The 26,662-nt window shown below is 42.9% G+C and overlaps 1 protein-coding gene across 7 annotated transcripts in view; it reads left to right on the top strand.

Moving 5' to 3' along the window:
• Positions 1–26,662, top strand: part of SPIDR (scaffold protein involved in DNA repair) — a 284,566-nt gene that overhangs the window by 175,112 nt on the left and 82,792 nt on the right. For all 7 annotated transcript variants that reach the window (XM_043483179.1, XM_043483175.1, XM_043483178.1 and 4 more), the window contains 2 exons: positions 14,379–14,574; positions 15,893–16,122. In XM_043483179.1, the coding sequence (XP_043339114.1) occupies positions 14,379–14,574; positions 15,893–16,122 (426 nt within the window). The remainder of the gene's footprint in view (positions 1–14,378; positions 14,575–15,892; positions 16,123–26,662) is intronic.

Below are 26,662 nucleotides of genomic sequence, written 5' to 3'. Positions count from 1 at the left end.
TAAGTGATGGTCATCACTTTGCATTTATAGACTCTTCGTGTGACCTTTGGACAGTTCACTAACTTTATTGAACTTTTGTTTTCTTATTTACAAAATGAGTGGCCCAAACCTGATGATTTTTAAGGTATTTTTTTAGCCCTACTGAAATTCTTTGTGCAAAGTGTAGTGATTAAGAGAACAAATCTGATGCTAAACTGCCTTGTGTCCCAGATCAACTACTTCACGTCTGTTTGATTAGACTTGTTGCTTTGCCTCTGATCCCTCATTTGTAAGATGGGAAGCCTCATAACACACTCTCACAGTGGGGAGATATGAGCGTGGAGACTGTTCAGTGTAGTACTTGGCACAAAGTTCTTAGTAAGTATGAGCTATTTTTGAAATCAAGTCAAGGAAGATGGCAGAGCAGGAAGTTCCAGGAACATGTCCCTCCAACAAAACAACAACTGAACCTTCAAAAATGTCTCAGGCAACTGTTTGGAACTTTGGATTTAATAGGACACTTACAATGTTCGGGGAGAACTTGATGAAGATAATGGTAAATTTCAGTAAATCTTGGTTGAATTCAGCGTTCACGCTGCTATGGCTGCCATTGGCCACCTCCAGCCCCGTGGCAGGAAGCTGTCAGGCGCTAAAGCATTCCTCATGCAGCTTGCTGGTGCCATGGTGGGCAATGAGGATTTTGTCCTCCAGCAATGAGGGTTGTGAGTTTTGATTGTTGGTTGCTGCTTTTGATTACTGTGGGCATGACAGAGCGGTCAGCCATTGTTTCACTCCACTATGGGCTGAAGTTGCTTTCCGGATATTGGGGGATTTAAGAGACAGAACTCTCTCTTCCCCCACTCTTGGGAGTCAGACTTTTGAAGAATCCTTTGGTTAGGTCAGGCTGTTATCAGAGACAAATGAAGAGAAAGTTTAGTTTCTCACATACAGTAAGAATACACAGTTTGCAAAACTGCTTTGGAAGAGTCACAGAAGGATAGCTCCAGCTCTCGGCAAACAAAAATCGTTCCTGAGGAGTGGGGAAATTAGATTTCTAGAATTACCACAGCATAGTATTCACAATACCCAGTTCTAAATAAAAAACATACAAAGGAACAGGAAAAGTATTTCTCCTTCATAGGAAATAAGAATTTGACAGAAACCATCCCTGAGAAGGTACATTGGAATTATATCTCCAAATCAATGTCTTAAACTGCCCTGTAACAGATGCTAAAGTGACTTCTTCAGGCTAATATGAAAGGATACTAAACAGCCTCTTGAATCCATAAGAAAAAAATGAATATCAGTAAAGGTAACTACATAGGTAAAATATAAAAGCTGGTATTATTGTATTTTAGATATTTGTAATTTCTCACTTTTTCCTATATACACCAATCATTATAAATCTCTGTGGACATATAATAGATATATAATATATGAAGTTGTAATCTGTGACAATAACCATATAAAGGGGAAGAGATGGAGATGTACAGGAGCAGAGTGTTTATATGATATTGAAACTACTTTGAGATTATTCAGACCAGGCTGTTACATCTTTTAAGATGCTAATTGTAATTTCCAAAGTAACTACTAAGAAAATTTAAAAATACAGAATAGGAAAGAAGAGAATTAAAATGATACACTCCCAAAAAATCAACTAAATATTTAAAGAGCAGTAATAAAAGAACTAAATAAAGAACAACAACCAAAGACACATACCTAAAAAGAATAAAAACCACATACATAAAAAGAATAAAAAAACACTAGGAAACCAATTTATAAATGCCTAAAGCAAATCTGCCTTTATCATTAATCACATTAAATGTAAATGAGTGAAACTCAGCTATTAAAAGGTAGAGATTGGCAGACTGAGTTTTGTTTTTTTTTCCCAAAGGGTCCATCTGTATACCGTCTACCAGAGATTCACCTTAGGTGTGAGAACACAAAGGGATTGAAAGTAAAGGGATGGAGTAAGATATTCCATGCCAATAATAATCAGATGATTGTGAGACAATGTCCACTTTAACTCAGATTATAAGAGATAAGGAAAGGCATTTATGTTGATAAAAGTTTTAGTACATCAAGAAGAGATAACAAATATAAACATGTGGGCGCCTAAAAAAATGTTCATGGATTGGACAACTAATAATATTAAGATGTCAGTACCACCCAAAGCTATCCATAGAATCAGTACAATCTTTATCAAAGGATTTGAATTTAGGGGGTAGTTTTTCTATTTTTGTTTGTTTTACAAATAAAGAAAACCTCATCTTAAAATTCATATGGGGCTTCCCTGGTGGCTCAGTGGTAAAGAATCCACCTACCAGCGAAGGATACTTAGGTTCTGTCCCTGATGTGGGAAGATCCCACCTGCCATGGAGCAACTGAACCCACATGCCACAACTATTTAAATAAATAAAAGTTTTTAAAAATTCTTATGGTGTCTCAGGAGACCCTGAATAGCCAAAATAATCCTGAAAAAAAGACTAAAGCTAGAAGACTCACAATCTTCATTTCAAAATTACTGCAAAGCTACAATAATCAGTTGGAGAAGGCAGTGGTACCCCACTCCAGTCAGTACTCTTGCCTGGAAAATCCCATGGATGGAGGAGCCTGGTAGGCTACAGTCCATGGGGTCGCTAAGAGTCGGACATGACTGAGCGACTTCACTTTCACTTTTCACTTTCATGCATTGGAGAAGGAAATGGCAACGCACTCCAGTGTTCTTGCCTGGAGAATCCCAGGGACAGGGGAGCCTGGAGGGCTGCCGTCTATGGGGTCGCACAGGGTTGGACATGACTGAAGTGACTTCACAGCAGCAGCAGCAGCATAATAATCAATAATGTGATAGTGACATAAAGGTAGACATATAGACAGTGAGTTGAACAGCATACCCAAGATAAACCCTTATACATATGATCAATGGAATGCTGACGCAGGTGCCAAAGCCATTCGTGTGGAAAGGATAGTCTTTTCAACAAATGATGGCTGGGAGAATCAGATGTCCACATACAGAAGAGTGAGGTTAAAGTAGACAAGGAATATGAACAAACATTTCTGCAGAGAAGACACACAAATGCCAGTGAGAATGATGGTTTTCCAGACAGACTGCCTCTACTCAGGTCTTGGCCTCCCACTTACTAGCTACGTATTCTTATTGCACTTCTCTGTGCTTCAGGGGGTCTCCTCTGAGGTTAAAGGTGTTCATGAGTGGAGGGCGTCTAGCACCTAAGAAGCGTGAGGAAATGTTTGCTGTCTTGATTGTCGTCATACGCTTGGCCACATCCAGGTGCCAGTGCAGGCGTCTGCACCCTGGTTCCTGTCCTGCTTTTCACTCATCTTCCAAGCAGACCACAGGCTTCACCTCTAAAATGCAGATGATTCTGTGTGCCCTACTTTCCTCTCAGGGTAGTTACCAGAATCAAGTGAGATAATTTAAGGGAAAGTAATTTATAAAATGTTCATTTAATTAGTGCATGAAGCATGAACATAATAATAAACATTATTATAATTAAGCATTAATATAATTAACACAACAATGCATGTTATTTTTATGCTTTCCCTCTCCTAATAGACTAAGCTTCTTATTGAGTTCATCCTATTCTTATTTGTGTCATTTGGTTTACTGAGTAATTTCTTGTGTATAATAGTGCTCAGTAAATGTACTAGAGAAGAATTTAATTGATATGGTATAAACTTTTTATTTTTTAAATTTATTTGTTTTTGGCAGTGCTCGGTCTTGGTTGCTCTATATGATCTCTTCTCTAGATGCGATGAGTGAGGGCTACTTTCTTTGTCATGGTGCATAGTCTTCTCATTGCAGTGGCTTCTCTTGTTGCAGAGCACCATGGGTTCCAGGGTGTGTGGGCTTTAGTAGTTGCAGCACACTGGCCTTAGAGCACAAGCTTGGTAGTTATGGCACACAGGCTTAGTTGCCCCACAGCATGTAGAATCTTCCTGGACGAGGGATTGAATCCATGTCTCTGGGTATTTGCAGGTGAATTTGTAACCACTGGACCACCAGGGAAGTTTTGAAATACTGTAGAATTTGTAATTATATGCAATACTTGAGTGTTGTTTTATTTTCTGAGAGGGTGCAGCAGGCTTTTTTGAATTAATGTCAATAGCTGTTTGGTCTGTTTTGACAAAAATGACGAAAAGATCATCTCTTTTTATGCTTCCCTGGTAGCTCAGATGGTAAAGAATCTGCCTGCAATGCAGGAGACCTGGGCTTGATCTCTGGGTCAGAAAGATCCCCTGGAGAAGGGCATGGCTACCTATTCCAGTGTTGGAGTGCTTGGAGAATTTCATGGACAGAGGAACCTGGCAGGCCACAGTCCATGGGATTGCAAACAGTCTGACACGACTGAGCAACTAACACTTTCGGAGTGATAATTTACAACCATAGGTGTAGATATCTCTAAATATACATTTTAAGGGACTAAGAATTCAGTTGATATTATATTTAGTTGATAGATAGTAATAAACTCATAAAAGAAGATAGAATCACATGTAGAATTGTTTCCTTTGAAGATTCACTTTGCAAATTATAACCGTTTTAAAGACAAAAATGAAATATGAAAAAGATTTCCATTTGTGTAAGTCTGTACCCTCTTGCAGCTTCACACACATGGACTCAGTGTCTCTCTGGGAACTGGGGCTTTGCCCTGCCTGTCCCCAGTAGCCCACTCAGTGGAGCCCAGAAAGAGGAGAGTGTTAAACAGTACCCAGTGGATGGAAGGAAACAACCCCATCATTGAGGAAAACAATTCCTTATGTGCTTGTCTTTGTATTAAGAAACAAGAATGATTTAAGTTTGTTAAGTAGAAAGTCATTTATGTTAATTTTTCAAATAGTATGTTGAATACAGGTGAGCCTGGTTCTATTTAAACATGTCTAAATTGCAAAGCGGAGCTTCTGCACGGTGAACTTACATCCTGCTTGTCTCGATCAGGGCACTGGGCAAGCTCGTACCTGAGGAGACTTGGGAATGTGGGTGGGTGTTTGTAGCTTAAAGGTATGTTTCAGGCTGTGTTACCAGCCTTCCAGGGTGAGGAGTTGAAAAGGTAATGGCATCCTAACTGCCCCATGGTCATACAGTCACTCTCAGGTCAGGCAGGCTCAGGAGGCCTCGGTAATAAGTTGGGACCACCCTCAGATCCTGTTCTGCAGCCGTGTTTGTGGGGCTGTGGCACCCAAGACCTGGTCTGGGCAGCTCTGGGGGGACACGCTATCGGGTGGACTCACCTGGCGGAAGGTAGTGGTAGAAGCTAAGTGCAGGAGGTTTTGTCCCCTCCCCTGGGTTAATGCACAGGGCTGCAGCCTCAGCTCATTGTGGGGTCTCAAGGGAAGCTTTTCTTTTGTGGGGCACACTCTCACTGTTTAAAGGCCCAAACTTGTATTTTTTGTGTCTGGCTCTAGTTACTTTAGTATTTCTCCTGGGTGGGTGAAGCGCACAGAGATACTGGTTTTGATTTTGGCATATGACACACCCTGCTATGGTTTTGCTGTGCCCTGGTTGCTATGTGACGTTCTGAGGTTTCTGCCATTCTTGTTTGCCCTAATTTCTTTTTCGTGAAGATAAGTTGTGCCATTCAAGAGAAATTGTGCTACTGCTTCTTCTGAGAGTGTTTTGAGCCCAGAACATTCTTATTCCTTTTATAATTTAAAGCGTGTCCTCTAATGAGTCTTGCACATTTATCTAATTCAGCTGACGCTCCTTCAGTTTGAAGCTAGACTAGGTTTTGTTTGTGGTAGTAATTAAACCCAGGCTTTGTGATTTTTGAGGACAGTCTTAATTTACTGATTGTCTGATTTTAGTAGTGTCAACTTCAGTTCTTTTGTGATCATTGTCTTCCGAAATTTCTTTAAATGTCATTTATTGCGAATCCTTTTGGTCTAAATTTCATAAATTTTTCTACTGAAATTTCAGTTTGGGACATTTTGTGGATTTTAGAAAAACATTTTTCAATTCACTAGAATTGTTTTTCTCCCTTTCTTTTCTTGACACACTATTCAAATACTATAGTCTGTTCCTCATTTTTTATGTTATCTCAACTTTTATTTCTCTGTGAGATCAAAAAATCAAACCATTAAAAAATGTATTTTACATGTGAATACTGTCATCTTTTGTTGAGATGATCTATGTTATGTATTATGTGACCATTATTAGAATTCCTTTTACAGAACACTATTATCTTTCTGCCTTCGTTGGTTTTTAGTGATCTGAATCTATTTGTAGATTAAATTATTTGTATGAATAGTTACTGTAATGTTTCTTGATAAAAGTGGATTTTTGAATCAACTTGTATCTCCACTGGAATGAGAAACCTGGACAACAAGGCAAGCTTAGCCGTTTTGACTGCTGTGGTCCTTCCGTCTGTCCTGAGCCAGGTTTTTCCTTCAGAGCTCTAGTGAAGGTGAGCATAAGGAAAAACTTGGTCACTCCTCTGACTCCTGGCTTGCCTTGGGTCTTGTCGCTTCATCTTTTTGTTTCTAAGTTTCATTTTTCTTTGAAAGTGGTCTCCACATTGAGGTTTGTGGTTATAGACATCTTAGAATTGAAGTTGGCTTTGTTACCTATGTATTCAGAAAGTCATATATTTCTGATTAAAAAATCATACACCAAAGAGTTCTCACTTTTGATAGTTTGGAAAAAAACATCTTTTTTGTTTGTTTGTCTGTTTAAATAACATTAAGTTGCACTGAAATTGCAGCTTTAAATTGTTTGTAACTGGAAAGATGCTATTTGGAAGTTTTCTAGAATGGATGAATTCTTATACGCCAAGGTTGTTGTAGAATAATAACCATCATTTATATAGACCATTTTAATGTATCAAATACTTTGGTATCCATTGTTGTCTTAAAATCCTCAAACATAAATGTTGTTATCCACCAGTACAAGACAAAAAGGATTCAGTTTGTTTAGGCGATGCATTCCATATCATCTGGCTTGTAAGTGACCAAGTGGGATTTGAACCCAAATCTCTAGACTCACATTCTTGTCCTACTCACTGTACCAAACTGCTGCTCTGAATAGTCAATTTTTACCTAGAAAGAAGCATGGAGTGTCATGTTGCAAGTTTCTAAAAAAAAAAAAAAAAAAAGTGCATTTCATTGGGTTGGCCAAAAAGTTCATCCAGGTTTTTGTAAGATGTAACAGAAAAACTCAATTTTCGGCCAAGCCAGTACTTGCAGCCTTGTCTTCCAACTCTGTGGATGAGATGTGAGGGAGGCGCTGTTCACTCTGTCACATGAAGAAAATGCTTCATCACGTTGTGATTTTTATCTTGCAGCTAATGAGCTGTGGGCCAGAGACATTAGGTATAATTTCTTTCTCTTTTTTTTCTGCTGCATGGAGTGAGATCTTTATTGTTAATTCAAAGGTGAGAAGGCCAAACCCTGCCAATCAGTGAGTTAAAGCCTTAGATTTGTACAGCTCACCAGATGGGATGGGAGAGCAAAAGAGGAAGTGCTGCCTTCGTACAAGTCCTGGCAAAGCCAGGAGGCTCCGCCAAGAAGCTTCCTGCCCTTTATGCAGGAAGTCCTGCCGGTGGAGCAGGTGTTTTGTAGCTAAAAAGAGTGAACTTGAGAGGGCTGCCAGTCTCTTGAGTGAAGTTAGGGAAGTGTGATGGTCGTGTGTGTGTTTCTAGAGCAGTAATCCTCAGAGTATGGTGAGGGGACCAGCAGCGTCCCCGTGGGGCCTGTAACCAACACAGGTTAGGCCGCCCCTCCCCACACTCCTGAATCAGAGGCTCAGGGTGTGGGGCCCAGCAGTGGGTGTTATAACAAGCCTGTAGTTCTGATTCATGCTCCAGTTTAAACTTTCTGTTCTGGAGTCACATTAAAAGGTAAAGTCTGTAAGTAAAGGTTTCAGACAGGCCCTGAGAGAGCAGTGTGGCAACGTGGGAATACACGTAGGTTTGTGTTCAGGAGATGCTTATGACTTTACAGATAGAGGCCAGCCACAACCGATCCTGAGGCATTAGGTTTCTGACTGCACTGTCCTTGTTAATGCAGATGTTAACATTGTCATAAAGATTGCTATTTCTGATTTTCAAGAAACAGAACTGAATAGAGCAGGGAGAATCCTTTACCCAGAAACCACAGCTGTAGGAAGTCCAGCCACAGCACTGTGGTGTATAACCTGGTGGAATATGCTTTAATGAAGCAAAGTGGCTGAAAGATGGTAGTCCACTTTCTGAGTACTCTTTAAAGGTGGTACTGTTGTGGTGGAAATCTGAACTTAGAGACAGGTAGACAGACAATAGAACTGAGGTGCTGAGGAAGAGATGGGACAAGGAGCATGTTAACTTTTACTAGTTGGGTCAGTTTGGACTCATTTGAGAGTTACTCACAGGAAGTGGTTGTTGCTTAGTTTATTCAAGTAATGAGGCAGTCTATTGTTAAGTAAAAGGTTGATTCAAGTCTCTTATTTCTATCTATTAAAGAATACATTTTTATGGTAGGAAACGAAGTCAATAATATAAACAAGAGCATTCAAACTTACTGGTATATAATCCTTTTATTTAAGGATAAATTGTTTAGTTTTCTGGTGTAATTCATCTCATCACTTCCTCCTTATAAGAATATTATATAAACAATGTGTAGTCTTACTACCTTGGAATCTCATAGTTCATACAAGCCTGAGCCTGTGTCTCTAATTCAACAACATGACAGTTGTCACCCACAGTGTCATTACCCACAGGGGCTACTCTTTGTTGCTGCGCACTGGCTTCTCCTCGCGGCAGCTTGGCTTGTTACGGAGCACGGGCTCTGGGGCCTCAGCAGTTGCGGCAGGTGGGGTCACTAGTTGCAGCTCCCAGGCTCGGTAGCTGTGGTACACCGGCTTAGTTGCTCTGTGGCATGTGGGATCTTCCTGGACCAGGAATCGACCTGTGTCTCCTGCATTGGCAGATGGATTCTTTACCACTGAGCCCCCAGGGAAGACCCCTACTTTTTCTTTAATTAGGATTCTTTATGCTATCATTTGTATAGCTGTTTCATTGTTTTTCTACTTTTTGTTAGAAAGTTAGCTTCTTTGCTGTATTTCACTATAATATATGAGTATGATTAATGTTTTTGTGTGTGTTTTTCTCCACATCTCTGATTATTTCATTGGTATAGATTCTTAACAGTGACTTTTTTGAATAAAAATGTATGAGCATTTTTAAGGCCTTTAATTACCCAGTTGTATATAGAAGTACATATACTAGCATGAACCCAGAGGAAACTAAATTTTTTTAAGATTTCCTGTCTTACACTGGAAATACTGTTAACATCTAGAGATTTTTTAAATAGCTAATATATTAGGTACTATTTTAATTAGTAGCCAGTGTGCATGCCAAGCCTGGTATGTAGTCATCTCTGTCTCTGGCTTGTATACTGGAATGTATGCACCTCGTCTCACAGTAACAACATTAAGTAGGCATGATCCCCATTTTAGTTATGAAAAAGTTAAAGTTCAGAAAATCTAAGTAATTTGATGAAGATAAAATTGGCAGCGTGTAGCACAGCTAGAATTTAAACCGAGGTCAGTCTGACATCAGACCATGCTTTTCCTGCTTTCTTTTTTTCTGTTATATTTTGGCAGAATTTTTGTTACTGAATAAAAGTGTGGGATTTGTGCCTTGAAAATAAAGTTTACACCTACTGCCGGAAAAGTGGTGGTTCTTTCTTTAAACTGGAATTTCCAGTGACCTATGCCTGAAAAAGGATATGGTCAGAAACTTATGTTAGTGTGGAGAATTAGGCTTCTGGTTTATAGAGGAAGAAACTTATGTTAGTGTAGAGAATTAGACTTCTGGTTTACAGAGGTCAGAAACTTATGTTTGTGTAGAGAATTAGACTTCTGGTTTATAGAGGAAGTCTGTCTCACATTTTATATTCTTCCATGAATTCATCTTTAATGTATTTTGCTGTCCACTTTAGAATGGAAATAAACTGTTCATCAGTGATGTGTTTATTTGGATAAAAAAGGAATTAAACAGTGTCTACTCTGGGAATTTAAAATAACATAGTTATAAATGTCTGTGTTCTACTTCAGTGTTTTTATCAACTTTTTAGGTAATGTGGCTGTTATTTGGATAGGAAGGTAAAAAGAAACATATTGGAACCCAGGTGATAAATCTTGTCAAATTAGAAGTTGAAAATAAAGGGACTATGAACTGTAAACTTACTGTTTCTTAAATTGGTTTGATTCTTCAGTTTAGAGATATTTTCTAGACTATGGTTTTAAATTTTTTAGAATAAATCTGATTTTTGGTGAGAAGAGGAGTGGCCCATTCACTCTTTGAATAATTGAAAATGTGGGCAGGATATTTTGCTGTTTTTAAAAATTCATGAAAACACTGCTAACACTGTCTTGTTTGCCAACTTGGGTTTCACGCAGGGATTCATATGCTGGTTTCTGGGGGAGGGGCCAGATGGGTCTGAGCTTGTGCCATGGCTCAGAAGTCATGAGGTACAATAGCCTTTTCAAATTCAGCAAGTTGATCGATGCAAAAAGGCTTACCAAGTGAATGGAATGTGGTTAATTTTTTGTCTGGAGAATGAAGTTCTCCAATAGCTGCGTGGAACTCTGTGCGGTGATCTGTGCTGCCCAGTATGGTACCGACCACATCGCAGACTGGACATGTGGCTCCTGCACCTTGGGATCTGTATTGTAGCTTTTGTTTTCTTTCATTTTATTTAAAATCTATTTGCTGCAAGGGCTGCCTTACAGGCACGGGTGTAGAAAGTGGCTCTGAGGTTCTGTTGTCCCCAGAGACCTTTGTGCATCTGCTTTTACATCCCTGCGTGGCAGCTTGTCAGATGGGCCCCCACACTGTCGCCCACTGTCCTGGTAGCTCTGCTGATCGGTGCGCCGGCCCCTGCCTGGCAACTGTGCCACTTCCTGTCCCGTACCCTGTCCTTCCGGGAACGGTGCAGGACCTTTCTGGCCATATTCCGTGGTGGGTCCCATCCTCCCACCAGGAAAGAGAACAGACTGGCTTTGAAGCCGTTGGCTTGTGTTTCAGCCCTGTCATGGACCCTTGCTGTGGACACGGTTGTTATCGTACCTCCTCTGAAAATGCAGACAGGCCTCCTCGTTGTGAAGAGGATGGACTGAGAGTGTGGCCAGTGCAGTCGCACCCAGAGCAGAATCCAACCAGAGAGGATCAGCAGCACAGGAGTCTTCGTGCACATGAGCACATGGAGGCAGCGAGGGAGCAGTATTTTCTGCTCATGGCGTAGACTTCTCAGTGACCTTTAGGCGGAGAAAGAAGATGGGCCACAGGCAAATAACACTGAGTTACCCTAAACAAGAGACAGTGACTACTGTGGAGTGACTGAAGATGTAATTCTTGGAGGAGCAGTAGTACTGGAAGCCTCCATCTACTTGTGCAAAGCTGCTCCCAGAACTCCACACCATGCTGTTACTTCATCTTTGAAGACATCTCTGCGCTGCTTATAGCTACTCTTCATGCCCCCGTGTTATACAAACTGAGTCATCAGTTACATTTGCCCACATTCACACAGTTAGTGAGTAGCAAAGCCAGGATTCAAACCCAGGCTTCTTAGAATCCAAACCATGTCTTTCCCCCTGCTTCCCAAGCCATCGTGTGTTGCACACTGGAGCTCTGTGCCTGCACACGTCCCCTCCGACCTTCCGTCTTTCCACGGCCTGATATGAAATGTGTGCCATGGCCAGATTCCTCCTCTAAAGAACATGGACACAGTTGTGTAAGGTCTGGTTTATCTGTTGAGAAGGCACGCTCATTTCTTTATAAATACATCTGATGAATAAGAATAAAGTGGTTTTGGTTCCATTAATTTAGGAAGCATTTATTGAGTCCCTTACACATGTCAGGTACTGTCTGGCACTCAGAAACAAAGATAAAGGAGAGACAGATGATCTGTTCTAGGATTTGAGGGGTTTAGTTATAGAGGCCAACATAAACATTTTGAAAAGCACTAGCAAGTCCAGAGAGAAGAGGTGCTTTTGCCACAGAAGCCAGAAAAAGGGGCGACATCCATTCAAAAAACATTTTTATTTGTATGAAATAATGGTTGTTGAATCAACGAGACAAGACCTCTCACAGGGATAACAATCTTTAGATGATTTAATGACTTAGAGAGCTCCATCCTTGTCTCCCCTCAGAAGCCCGGGCTCCGGCAGCACCGGTGTTCTATTTCTCTCTGGTGTTCCCTTGGTGTCTGTCCCCTTGTGGACTGTCTTCCCCTCTGCCTGCCCCACATGCTGGTGAGAGACGTGGACACCAGCCAGCTCTGTCCTCGGGCTTCCAGTTGAGACGAAATTGTAAACAAAATTGGTTGCTGATCTCAGGTATGTTTTCAGTGGAAAGTAGATTAAGGCTAGGCTTCTGTTTTTCTGACAACTACAGTTCTCAGTCTGACTTTTTAGCTAACTAGCCATTAAAATAGAGAAGGAAAGGAGTAAGGAAATTCCTTTTGTTTGTTTTCTTTAGGTCACAGCATTAATCCCGGTAGTCGTCTTTGCCACCCACCAGATTTGGACACCTTCTTCCTAGACAGTAAATAAGCACATTGATCTTCTTTGTGATGTGAAAGAAATACTGTTTGTTCTGAGCTGCTAATGGGATATTTCACACTTTGGCAGGGTTGACAGGCACTGGAAAATGAAGAGAGATTTCACTTGGTTTTCCTTCTGGGCCCTTGGTGACATTAAAAAACAGTCTATCTTTCCCTGTTTACCTGAATTCTGTTCATAACAGACTCAGTAAAGAACAATGGGAATGGTTCTTTGTGAAAGCAGACATTCTGACAAATTACTGTTTCTATTTGAATATACAGGGTTCTCTCTCTCTCTCTCTTTTCTGAAGTGACCTTCAGTAGAAGCCCTGGTGCTTGGCTCCACACCCTAGGTTTCTGTGTGTGTCCCCGTGTGTGACTCCCCGCACGGCAGCCTGTCCCGCCACCGCTGCTGCCTCGTCAGGGAGGTCCTGAGAGAGGGCTGGAAAGTAAACACATTCTTCATATTCCTTAACAGAAGAATCCGTGCAGGCCCAGCCTCATGTGGATGTTCACTGCTGGTGTTGGTTGTCATGTGATTTATCAAGTGAGCTTTAACACCTTGTTGTTCAGCCACTCAGTCATGTCTCTTTGCGACCCCATGGACTGCGCACGCCAGTCTTCCCTGTCCTTCACCATCTCCTGGAGCTTGCTCAAACTCATGTCTGTTGAGTCAGTGATGCAATCCAACCATCTCATCCTCGGTTGCCCCCTTCTCCTCCTGGCCTCAGTCTTTGTGTAACAAGTGATTTTAGATGGTAACTGTGCATGTTAGGTATTATGAGGTTCTGGATCTTATTTAAACCAACTTTAGCTGGCTTTGTCTGATAGGCTCTGAGAAGAGAAGTGGGGGGCTGGGGGGATTCTCTCTACCAGGTGGAGGAAGACGTCAGGATACCCCTCGTCCCTGCCCCCTACTTGGCCCCCTCTGACCGCAGTGGACAGTTGTAGGAGACTGGGTTGTGGGGAAAGCCCTGACCCTGCTGCATGGGCTGGAGGTGGGGCTTGGTTCTGGGCGTCGGGCATCTCTCCTGTGATGGCGGTGTGGGCAGCCCCATGACAGCCTGTCGAGGGCCATGTGTGGGCTCCTCTTGCCCTTGGCTGGTGTGTGTGGCCATGGGTCACAGTTTTTCTGTGATGTTTGCCTAAAAGGAAACCACTAAACATTTTCTGTCTCAGTAGGCTGCCCCTTCCTTGTTGTTCAGTCAGAGAAAGTGAGCTTTTGAGGGTGTTTTTGTCTGCTCCTCTCCCCTTTCAGCATCTTCTCTTTTTGTTTCTGTGCAACATCAGGCATTCCCTGTGTCTAGGGGGAGAAACAGGGGAAAGTGTATCTCCTCCATCTTCCTGGGAGTGGAGGTCCTAAATCTCCCTTAATGTTATGCAGCTCCACCTGTGTGAGGAATGTGCCTTAAAGAGTCTGAGGCACCGGGAGAACCTAGTCCTGTTTCTACTCTAACGTGAGCTACTGCAGTGACTGTCCGTTTGGTAGCGAAGGTGGAGTTCCTTTGGTGTCTGACGTCTCTTCTCTGAAAGAGGCGAGCTGTCTTGTAACGTCCCCCTAAGTGTCGGGCAGCTCTGTGCCCCTCACCTCTGGGACCTGCCCCGAGGGGGCCCTGAGGCTGCCCTTCAGTGGCTCCCACTGGCTGGGGTGTGGTCGCCTCCTGCACCCTGACTCCTGAGGCAGAACCTGTTCCAAGCAGCAGAGCAGATGCACTGACGCCGTGTGAGGCCAGGGCTCTGTCCCTGGGGCTGGCTTGTGTCTGTAGCCAGCACGCCATTGCCCTTCGTACTCGAGATCTAGCAAGAAGGTGAGAGGAATCCAGCATTGCAAATAAATTTTTATTTGTGTTTCTTTCCCTTTCTAGGCAAAAGCTTATTATTCCAGGTGGAAGTTGCCCTGTTATTCTGAATACTTACTTTTGTCAGAAAGTTGTTGCCAAAGAAGATTCAGAAGCATCACGTGATGGGCATGAGTGTGACACGCCCTGTCCGAGGAGGAGCAGCACTCTGGCTCAGGTGTTCCAGTTTAAGGGCCTAACCGATAGCTCACTCGAAAACAAGGTAAACTGTCCTCAACTTAGAACTTTTCACTTTGTAATAATACTGCATTTAAAGGCCAGGTATTTATAGAAGTGTTTTCCTTTGGTCTTCTTCAAGTATTCAACACACATGTATGTCATATTTAATTTATTAAAATATGAGTTTTTTTCCCCTGTTCTTAACTGCCTAAGAGCTTACTTAAGCCTCTCTAATTTATTTTAAAAAATCATCTTTTTCTTTTTCTTGATGTTTGTTACCCTGGGGATAAAGAGAGTTGCGTAAATGAGGTTACACATTGGAGATTGCTTTTTGGAATGTTAGTGACCCTGAGCCATGACTGCCCATGATGATGAACTTGGGGAGCACTAAGCCACACTTGCGGTGGGCAAGAGGACATTCCTGGGGTGCTGTGCGCTCCAAGTGTCTGACTCCAGCGCAGCTACCTCAGGGTCACCTGGCTCCCCACATCAGCGCTGAGGGGAATGTTGAGGGTGACCACCTCAGGGGAAACCAGAAAGCAAAGCAAATGGACTTGCATCCTGCTTTGTATCTATGGAATCAAGCAGGGCCTCCCTTTGACTATCAGAACATGTGTCTGGAGGGAATTATGTGAAATCTCCCTTTAATCAATTTAACAGATGTACAGTATACAGCCCAAAGTGTATTACTGCTTTAACACACAGTTTCAAACAAGCGTGTGATGTTAAATTCATGAGATGTGTCTTCGTCTGCCATCTGTGCCAGGGTAGCTGCCAGAGAGCTTGGTGTGGAGAGTGCGGACTGTGGACCTCAGTGCCGAGTTCGGGTCCTGCCTCAGCATGCCTGTCTGTATAACGGTGGTGATGGTGCAGCCTGCCTCCTTGGGTTGTGAGGGTCACATGTTTGTTACACAAGCACAGAATGTAGAGAACAGTGCTGGGATGCAGAGGGCACAGTCTTCTAGAGGGGCTGTCCTCTTGTGAAGGTGTTTACCAGGATTGTTGAGGCGTCTCCTATGGTTCACAGGAATGTGCAGAGAGCTGGCACTTCACGTTAACCCTAGTTCTTCTTTTGTTTTGTTTTGTAGTTTGTGCTTTGAGATTGTTACCTCATAGAAGAAAACATTTTAAATTACCATGAGGTATTTTAATAGGAGTCCTTTCTGCATGTTCTCAAACCCCCGAGATGGCCTGTGCTCCTCAGCTCGCCATGGCCACACAGGTGACCCGAAGATGGGAGCCCTGAGCTGCGGGTGTGCATTTGTCCTGGTCATTCCTTGAGTCACACTGGCTGCCACATTCAGGATGGTGCGTGCCCTCATGAGCCAGACTGCAAGTGTTCCCTTTGTGTGTCTCGTCAGATTCTGTGTGGTGGTCACACTGCAGTGGGCACAGACCAGACCCTCCATCCTGAACAAGTGGAGCCGTGCATCCCCAGCCAAGCTCCCCTGAGGGATTCTCTGCTGGATGCAGTCGAGAGCCACGGAGCTGCTGCCTGGACGGGAGTGGGCGTGCGAGTGGTGGTGCAGAGAGTGTACTCCCGGCCTTGCAGAAGCCAGCAGGCAGACAGCACAGACCCACCCAGAGCACGGTGAGTGACGGACAGGGGTGCCGGGCCCACACTCATCTGCACAGAGGGGAGGCTCTTCTCAGAGCAGTTTCATCACCACGCACAGGGGGGGGTTTTTCTTTGGTTGGTTTTCGTTTATATCAAAATTTGGGACACCTGGTATGACAGAGGATTTTGTCCTCGTATAGTTATCTAAATGTACTCAGTTGCTCAGTTGTGGCCAACTCTTTGTGACCCTGTGGACTGTAGCCTGCCAGCCTCCTCTGTCCATGGAATTTTCCGGGCAAGAATACAGAGTGGGTTGCCATTTCCTTCTCCAGTTTATCTAAATAGACCTAGTAGAAAAGTTAGTCACATTTACTTTTACCTTTGATAGTTCATGTTATTGAAAGTCATACAAGCATGATTGGTATTATTCTAAAAGAGCCAAGGCAGGGTTAAAAAGACCATGGCATCAGATGTCAAGTTTTATGTCTTAGAGATATAAAGAAATGGCAGCTGGTGAGTCTGTGGCTCTCAGATGGGGCTCTTGAGTCAGCATCGGTATTGCCACAGGATCTGTGAGTGGTGTGGACGCTGCTCACTGCCCTTGCCCATGCGGCAGCCACTGACCATGCAGGCAGTATGGCTGCTGGGGCTGAGCAACGACATTTATAATATCAGTGAAGTTTAATTAAGTCATTTTAGGTAGCCCCCTGTGGATAGTGGCTGCCTTGGTTCCCTGCGTAGCTCAACAGCTGTGGGAGCAAGGGCAGACCTGTGATTCACAGTGCTTTGCTCCAACAGATGGTGGGAGTGGCATCTTTCTACTCACATTTAGACTCTTCCTGGTTGTGTGTTTTCGGACAGCTGTAGACACACAGTTGAGTAAGAGTTTCATTATCCTTGTCAGACCCTTCTGAGGTTATCTTTCTATGTTAAATTTGTCCTCAAAGCAGTAAGATATATTTATACAAGAATAGAAATTAAAAGCATAGATACCAGTTTATCTAACAATCATTTTGTCCCTCTACTGTTAGAGAAACACATATTGAAGAAATAATAAGTCACAGTCGTCCTGTCTTTACGGTGCTGTCTGATGTTATTCGGAAGGAGCGGCAGGAAGCACCGCTCTGTTACCTGTCAGTCCCCTTCCAGTGAACTGCAGCTTATTTTGAAGGACCGTGAATTTCACAAAGTCCTTTGAGGTGCAGAGTTTACAGAATATTTCTTGTGGAATTATTGAAAAGTTTATGTTTATTCTGTTTGAAATATGTATGTGTGAAACCAGTTTATCCATCTTTAGGTCTTTAACACACTTGTAGCTGTCGACCCGTTTTGTGCTAGACTTAAAATTGTGTCCTTTTAAGTAGAATTACCTGAGACGGTTACAGATCAGACAAAGGTTTTGTCTTGCTTGGCTGCTTCTGCGGTCTGTGACCGTGCTGGGCTTTGAGGAGGAGACCCTAAGGCCCGCAGAGCACCGCCCCCGTGAGGTGGGCCCTGCAGGAGCTGAGGTAGTGGCGAGAGGACCAGAAGAGCTGGCAGTGAGCAGCCGGCTCCTTGGATGCCGCCCGCCCCCCCCACCCCACCCCCAGCTCTGCAGTGACACCTGTTTTACCTGTTGAGCAAAGAAAAGACGTTAGAAGGGATACCACTGCCAGTGGTCGGCCTGTGAGTACTTTGGGTTTGTGCCTTATAACACACCCGGCACCTATCAACTGAGGCTGTGCTCACAGTGGATTGAAGGCAGGGCAGGCATAAAGTTCAGAAATAAGAAAGCAACACTGAGTTATTCAGATGTAATGAATATGCATCAGTGGGCATGGGGACTTCTTGTAGCACATGTGAGATTGTAAACAGAGGCTGGAGAACAGTAACCTAATTCACAGATGAGAACACTGGGCCTCGGAGATTGACTTGCTGACAGTTATACGTGGATGAAAGAAAACCATCATGAGATATAGAATCCCCACATGACAGAGTTGTAGAGAATACTGGAGCTGAAAGAAAGGGAAGAACATTGAGTTGGAAGCAGGCTCTGTTTAGATGCCAGCTGACCAGGGGCCAGTCACCCTGGAAAGCTGGCACGGGACCTGAGTAGACTGTGCACCATGAGAAAGAGTGGTCCTTCTGGACAGAGGTAGCGTTTGGCCTGGGGTGGAAGACCAGGCTTCTGTGATGTCTTTGGGGTTCAGAAAGGTCTTACTGTATAACCCATAATTAGTTTTTCTAGATTCATTTGCTGTAATAATGATCAGGTTCTCCAGTATACAAATCCAATTGATATAGAAGGAACAAGACCCTTAGCCCTCTACTAATTCTCTGCTGGTGCGTATAAGGCACGTCCTTGAGAGTCACTCAGCAGCATGTGTCCTAGCGTGGACCTTCACGCCTGCATATGCAACACGATACAAGGGGAGACAGCCTCAGAAGACTTAGGTGTGTTGCCCGGAATGCTCTTTTCTATCAGCGATTTCTGCCTGTAACTTCCTGTCTGCTGATAACTTCGAGCAGCCGTGCAGTGCACGGAGTCAGTCTTGTCCAGAGGCCTGAGCATGGAGAACATAGCAGGGAGACTGAACAATGAGGGCCTCTCCCCCGAGTTAGCTCACCTGCTTTTCCCCAAGTCCCTCTGCTCCAGCAGTGAACTGAAGTCTTCTCTGATCACCATGTATTTCCGTAGAGCCAGAAATTGCCATGTCAGAGTAAATTGAGGCCTGTGCCTGTGCATAAACAGAAGCAAGTTTGTTTTCTGGGACTCTTACTACAGTGATTCTCCCTTCCTGCCCAACCAGGTCAGATGCCCCCCGAGGAAGCATTGTGATGACTCTTATGTCTAACTTGGCACCTTGACCACATTTTGTCTGTCTGCTCCCAGCACTCTAGCCGTGTCACTTTTATGAGATCAGTCACAGCTTAGCTTCTGATGGCAGACAGCCCAATTTTTGTCACCTTTGAAATTAAGAGAAATTTATTTGAGGCCTACCAGTCCTGAAGAGGGTCAGATAGATTTGTCCTCTAAGCTGTTAAACATTAGCAAAAGTTTACGTTAGATTTCAGAAACGTCATATGTAAGTCTGCTGTCCATTGTTCTTCTGGATGACTTCTTTTAACTCACGCTATTAAAAAAAAATTTCTACTTGGTTTCTCAAGGTGTTGTATATCAGAGTAAGCCACATGAACTTTAGTTTTATAAATCATTCAATCAAAAGTAACAGAAGCCAGACCCGAAGCACTCCCTGCACAGTAAGCAGGAAATCTGTTCAGCGCCAGAACACACCTTTACCTGGACCCACTGCATGTTGGATGAGTGCTAGGTAAACATATGACTAATCAGACCACAGGCTTTTTTAGCCCAGGGGGAGCATGAGTTTCTACTGGAGGGAACTGCAGCAGAGAGCGCAGAAGTGGGCTGCCTGCCACAACCCCCTCCTGGCAGAGTGGCGTCTAGACCACTCTACTCCCTGTCCATGGTGATCGACTTTCTTCCTCCCTTTCTGAAACCATCACTTCCTTTTTCCTTGAGATGCTTAACTTAGGGACAGATCATTTTATCCTTCAGAGACACACATTGTTTCTAGCCTGTTACTGCAGAAACATTTATTGTGGGAGAGTTAGTCTTTCGTGAGGGCATTGAATTCATAGAACTTGCTCAATGGTCTTGCGTTTGGACGAAAGCCTGGAGGGACAGACCCTTCGTATTTAACTCTTTCAGGGGATTAGATCTGATAGACATAGTGCCCAAAGAACTATGGACTGAGGTTTGTTACATTGTACAGGAGGCAGGGATCAAGACCATCCACAAGAAAAAGAAATGCAAAAAGACAAAATGGTTGTTTGACGAGGCCTTACAAATAGCTGAGAAAAGAAGAGAAGCTAAAGGCAAAAGAGAAAAGGAAATATATACCCATCTGAATGCAGAGTTCCAAAGAATAGCAAGAGATAAGAAAGGCTTCCTCACTGATCAGTGCAAAGAAATAGAGGAAAACAATAAAATGGGAAAGACTAGAGATCTCTTCAACAAAATTGGAGATACCAAGGGAACATTTCATGCAAAGGTGGGCACAATAAAGGACAGAAATGGTATGGACCTAACAGAAGCAGAAGATACTAAGAAGATGTGGCAGGAGTACACAGAAGATCTGTACAAAAAAGAGCTTCATGACCCAGATAACCATGATGGTGTGATCACTCACCTAGAGCCAGACATCCTGGAATGCGAAGTCAAGTGAGCCTTAGGAAGCATCACTACGAACAAAGCTAGTGGAGGTGATGGAGTTCCAGTTGTGCTCTTTCAGATCCTAAAAGATGATGCTGTGAAGTGCTGCACTCAATATGTGAGCAAATTTGGAAAACTCCAGTGACCACAGGACTGGAAAAGGTCAGTTTTCATTCCAGTCCCAAAGAAAGGCAATGCCAGAGAATGTTCAGTTTACCACACGATTGCACTCATCTTACACGCTAGTAAAGTAATGATTAAAATTCTCCAAGCCAGCCTTCAACAGTACGTGAACCGTGGACTTCCAGATGTTCAAGCTGGGTTTAGAAAAGGGAGAGGAAGCAGAGATCAAATTGCCAACATCTGTTGGATCATCAAAAAAGCAAGAGAGTTCCAGAAAAACATCTACTTTTGCTTTATTGACTACGTCAAAGCCTTTGACTGTGTGAATCACAACAAACTCTGGAAAATTCTTCAAGAGATGGGAATACAGACCACCTGACCTGCCTCCTGAGAAACTTGTATGCAGGTCAAGAAGCAACAGGTAGAACTGGACATGGAGCAACACACTGGTTCCAAATTGGGGAAGGAGTACATCAAGGCTGTATATTGTCATCCTGCTTGTTTAACTTCTATGTAGAGTACATCATATGAAATGCTGGACTGGATGAAGCACAAGCTGGAATCAAGATTGCTGGGAGAAATATCAATAACCTCAGATATGCAGATGACACTATCCTTATGGCAGAAAGTGAAGAAGAACTAAAGAGCCTCTTGATTTGAAAGTGGAAGAGGAAAAAAAAAAAAAGAAAGTGGAAGAGGAGAGTAAAAAAGCTGGCTTAAAACTCAACATTCAAAAAATGAAGATCATGGCATCCAGTCCCATCAGTTCATGGCAAATACATGGGGAAACAATGGAAACAGTGACAGACTTTATTTTTGGGGGCTCCAAAATCACTGCAGATGGTGATTGCAGCCATGAAATTAAAAGACGCTTACTCCTTGGAAGAAAAGTTATGACCAACCTAGATAGCATATTAAAAAGCGGAGACATTACTCTGCCAACAAAAGTCCATCTAGTCAAAGCTATGGTTTTTCCAGTAGTCATGGATGGGTGTGAGAGGTGGACCATAAAGAAAGCTGAGTGCCAAAGAACTGATGGTTTTGAACTGTGGTGTTGGAGAAGACTCTTGAGAGACCCTTGGACTCTAAGGAGATCAAAACAGTCAGTCCTACAAGAAGTCAGTCCTGAATATTCATTGGAAGGACTGATGCTTGGCCACCTCATGGGAAGAACTGACTCATTTGAAAAGACCCTGATGCTGGGAAACATTGAGGGCAGGAGGAGAAGGGGTCGACAGAGAATGAGATGGTTGGATGGCATCACTGACTCGATGGACATGAGTTTGAGCAAGCTCCGGGAGTTGGTGATGGACAGGGAAGCCTGGCATGCTGCAGTCCGTGGGGTCGCAAAGAGTCAGACACAATGAGTGACTGAACTGAACTAATGTTGTGTTTTGCTTAGTTGTGTCCAACTCTTTGTGACCTCAAGGACAGTAGCCCACCTGGTTCCTCTGTCCATGGGATTCTCTAGGCAAGAATGCTGGAGTGGGTTGCCGTTTCCTTCTCCATAAGTTGCATTTTAGTTTCATGGAAATTCATCGAACTGAACTCAGGAAAGAAAAACATTTTCCTTTCTCTCTACTTTGATGTTTTACTCTCTTTTCATCTTTTGACCCTTACTTAAGTCTCTTGGCTTACATTTCTTCCTCTTTTCACTTCCTCTGGTCCTGGGTTGGGTTCTGGTTCTACATAGTTGACAAAACCAGGCGTTGTCCTGTGCTCATGGAGCATTGTCTGGCGAGGGAATCTCATACAAACCAATCGAAAATAAAGTCATTTATGATTTTAAGTTGTGCTCAGTGCTCTGGTGAGAACAGATACTCTGAGAGACAGCGAGTCAACAGAATTTAGTTTGGGGATCGAAGGGCCGTGTTCTGAGGCAGTGCTTCTTAAGTGACACTGGAAAGCTTAGAGGATGTTAGATGAAAAAGAGATGAAATAGAAGTGCCCACAGAGAGGGGGGGACCTTCGAGAACTCCAAACAGGAAGGAGGTGGCAGAGTGGCAAGCAAGTGTGGGCCACGGGTGTGCCTGTCCAACAGACACGTCAGCTGTGGGATGGGAATGGTTTGGGAATTAGAGGACGTGGAGCACGGCCCCATTGGAAGCAGAGAGGCCCCGAGAAAGCTCCTGCCAGACCCAGCACAAACCAAGCTCCCATCTCACATGGCGCCGCAGGGAAATGGAGACACTTCTCATGTGTGTGTGACTGGATTGAGGGTTGGGGTGGTAAGGCAGAAGGAAATAGTAGGAGTGCTTCTCAGGCAGGTTCAACCTGGGGCCTGTTCAGTTTGAGATTCCTTTGAGGCATCCAGGAAAGGTTTCAGGTGAACAGTCTGGATAAACAGATCTCACAGTCAGGGAAGACTTTAGCTTGGAGGTAAGTATTGAAGGGTTTTTAGCCTCCAGCTTGCTGGTCTGTGTATTTGTATGTGCATTCGTGTGTGGCTAATTGAAGAGTGCATTTTTCCATGGTGCCAGATTCCAGAGGTCCTGGGCCCTGGAGAGAGAGCAAGATGCCCTTGGCCCCCCTCCCCTTAAACCTTCAGAGCTGTTCCGTCACAGGCGGAGACTGTCTAAAGCCAGGGCAGTGGATGCGAGCACACTGGGGACATAGCAGACACCAAGGAAGGAAAGCATTGGCTTCAAGACTTCAGGTCCTGCAGCACTGGAGGATGGGTGGACGAGGGAGCACAGAGGAGCCTGGAGGGGAAGGGCTGGTCGTGGCAGGACTCTGTCGTGAGGCGGTGCCTCAGGTGATAGAGGACAGCTGATCTGATGCTGCAGAGATGCCTGACAAGGTGACAGATGACGCCAAGTGAAGTTCCTGGGTGACTTACGCACAGGAGTTGCCGAGGGGGTGGGAGGAGGGTGGAAGCTAGCTCCCTGGGCATGGAAGATGGTGGGATGCAAGGAGCATGGACAGGTTTTGATAGCAAGGTCTTGTTGATGCAGAAAGGAATGAGAATGCTCAGCATTCAGTGGTACCAGAGAACTACAGTGCAGGCATTCTGTCTCTTGCTCCCACGTTAGGTACCATTTTTGTTTCTTCTTGTGTGTATCAAGGCAGAGTGGCGTGGAGTTCCTCCAGAAGGGCAAATCATGCATGTCTGCGGGGAGAGAGCACAAAAGGAGGACGACCGCTCCTCCTCACCAGGACACATAGGCCACCCCACGTGCTCGTCTGTGTCCCCCACACCCCACCGGTCTGTGCAGTGATTGTATGGATCGACTTGTGCAGCAACACATTTTCATAGGTTGTTGTTGTTATTTGTACTTTATTTCTTCATATTGTAGAAAAATTGGAATCACTCCTCTTCAATGGTTTGAGTATTTTTATTGTGATGCAAAGATATAAGAGCAGAGCATCGTATTCTTAATGTCTCCTCATAAATGATATCACAGCCCATTCCTTAGGTTCTCCTTACTTGCCTATGCTCTCTCAGTAAATGCAAGTCTTCTGTTAATCATTAGCTCTGTGTTCATGAGTCTTAAATAAATCCTCTAATCTCAGCTCCCCAGCTCCTACCTTTTGCCTATTTCATCTCTCAAACAGCTCTCTGTGGTCCTTATGATATGGCAGGGTCATTCAGCCCTGATTCCTTCTCAGCCTGTCTTATTACTGGTGATTCTACTAACTGACATCCAGACCTATTATGTTCTCTGCCCTTCCTTCTGTTCACATTCTGGAGTACTCTGAAGCGTAAAAACAGCATCGTGTCCGTGGAATTGCAGCTCTAGGTCTTGCTGTTCTTAATGCACACGAAGAGGTGTCAGCGTTGGAACTACCTTACTTCTATCTCCTCTTTTTTATATAATTTACATGCTGTAAAAATTCACCCTTTTACAGTGTACAGTTCAATACTTTATATTTGCAGAGTTGGTCAGTCATGACCATATTCTAGTATTAGAACATTTTTATTGCCTCAAAAAGAAACTCCATACCAATTGGTTGCTAACTTCCCTTCTCCCAGCCATGGCAACCATTAATCTACTTTTTGTCTCTGTGGATTTGCTTGTTTTGTAATAGTGCTGCTATGAACATTTTAATCCAAGTTTTTTTCTGTGGACATAATTTTTCAGTTTTCTTGAGTGGAATATCTGGGAGTGGAATATCTGGGTCATGGTAACTCTTTTTTTATTTTTTTGGTAACTCTTTTTTTAAATTCTCTGTGTTTTCCAAGGAAATTGCAGCATTTTACATTCCCACCAGCACTGTGTGAGGGCTCCAGTTCGTCCACATCGTCCTCAACACTTGTGATGGTCTTATTTCTACTGGCCATCCTGGTGGGTATGAAGCTGTATCTCATTGTGGCTTTGATTTATGTTTCCCTAAGGAGTAATGATGTTGAGCATCTTTTCATGTTTCTTGCTCATTTGTATACTTCTTTGGAGAAATGCCAGTTTAAATCCTTTGCCTACTTTCTTAATTGGGTTATTTGTCCTTTTTTGTTGAATTATAAGAGTTCTTTGTTCTGTATGTAAGTCTCATATATATGATTCGCAAATATTTTCTGCCATTATCTGGTGGGCTTTTTTTCCCCCACTTTTTTTTATAGCCCTCTTTGAAACAGAAGTTTATAATATTGGTGATGTCCAATTTATCTTTTTGCTTGTTTGGTTGGTTGCTTGTGCTTTTGGTGTGGCATCTAAGGAACTGTTGCCTAATCCAGGGTTATAAAGGTTTACTTCCGTATTTTGTTTTAAGATTTAATAGGTTTACTCTTCCATTTAGGTCTGTGATCCATTTGAGTGATTTTTGTTTATGGTGTGAGGCTGGGGTCCAGCCTCCAGCCTCACAGTCATGCTAACATGACTACTCTTTGTCTATGGAATTTTCTTGGCAACATCAGTTGACTGTACATGTAAGTGTTTATTTCTAGACTTTCATTTCTCCCCCGTTGCTCTGTGTGCATGTCTCTATGCTAGCACTGCAGTGATCTGAGTTACTATATGTTTATATTTTGTTTCAAAATCAGGAAGTATAAGTCTTCTAACTATATTTCCAAGATTATGTTCAGAATTCTGAGTCTTTTATATTTACATATGAGTTTTAGAATCAGCTTGTTAATTGTTATTTATTTTGCAGTTAATCAACTGGGTTTTTAATAGAGGTTGTGTTGAATATGTATGTCAATTTGAAGAAAATTGCTATCTTATCAGTATTTAGTCTTTGGATCCATAAACATGGGATGTTTTTTCAATTAAATCTTTCATTTCTTTCAGCAATGCTTTATAGTTTTCAGCCATAAAATTTATACCTGAGTATTCAAACTCTTCCAGAAAATTGCAGATGAAGGTAAGCTTCCAAACTCATTCTATGAGGCCACCATCACCCTAATTCCAAAACCAGACAAAGATGCCACAAAAAAAGAAAACTACAGGCCAATATCACTGATGAACATAGATGCAAAAATCCTTAACAAAATTCTAGCAAACAGAATCCAACAACATATTAAAAAAATCATACACCATGACCAAGTGGGCTTTATCCCAGGAATGCAAGGATTCTTTAATATCCATAAATCAATCAATGTAATACACCACATTAACAAATTGAAAGATAAAAACCATATGATTATCTCAATAGATGCAGAGAAAGCCTTTGACAAAATTCAACACTCATTTATGATTAAAACTCTCCAAAAAGCAGGAATAGAAGGAACATACCTCAACATAATAAAAGCTATATATGACAAACCCACAGCAAGCATCACCCTCAATGGTGAAAAATTGAAAGCATTTCCCCTGAAATCAGGAACAAGACAAGGGTGCCCACTCTCACCACTACTATTCAACATAGTGTTGGAAATTTTGGCCACAGCAATCAGAGCAGAAAAAGAAGTCAAAGGAATCCAGATAGGAAAAGAAGAAGTGAAACTCTCACTGTTTGCAGATGACATGATCCTCTACATAGAAAACCCTAAAGACTCTACCAGAAAATTACTAGAGCTAATCAACGAATATAGTAAAGTTGCAGGATATAAATTAACACACAGAAATCCCTTGTATTCCTATTATACCTAACATGAAAAAACAGAAAGAGAAATTTAAGGAAACAATACCAATCACCATTGAACAAAAGAATAAAAATACTTAGGGAGTATATCTACCTAAAGAAACAAGGACCTATACATAGAAAAACTATAAAACACTGATGAAAGAAAATCAAAGAGGACACAACAGATTGGAGAAAATACCGTGTTTCATGGATGGAAGAATCAATATTTCAAAATGG

This window comes from Cervus canadensis, chromosome 12 (assembly GCF_019320065.1).
Source record: "Cervus canadensis isolate Bull #8, Minnesota chromosome 12, ASM1932006v1, whole genome shotgun sequence".
NCBI classification, from domain to species: Eukaryota; Metazoa; Chordata; class Mammalia; order Artiodactyla; family Cervidae; genus Cervus; species Cervus canadensis.
Note: the sequence above shows the minus strand (reverse complement) of the source record. Positions and strands in the feature narration are given on the sequence as shown.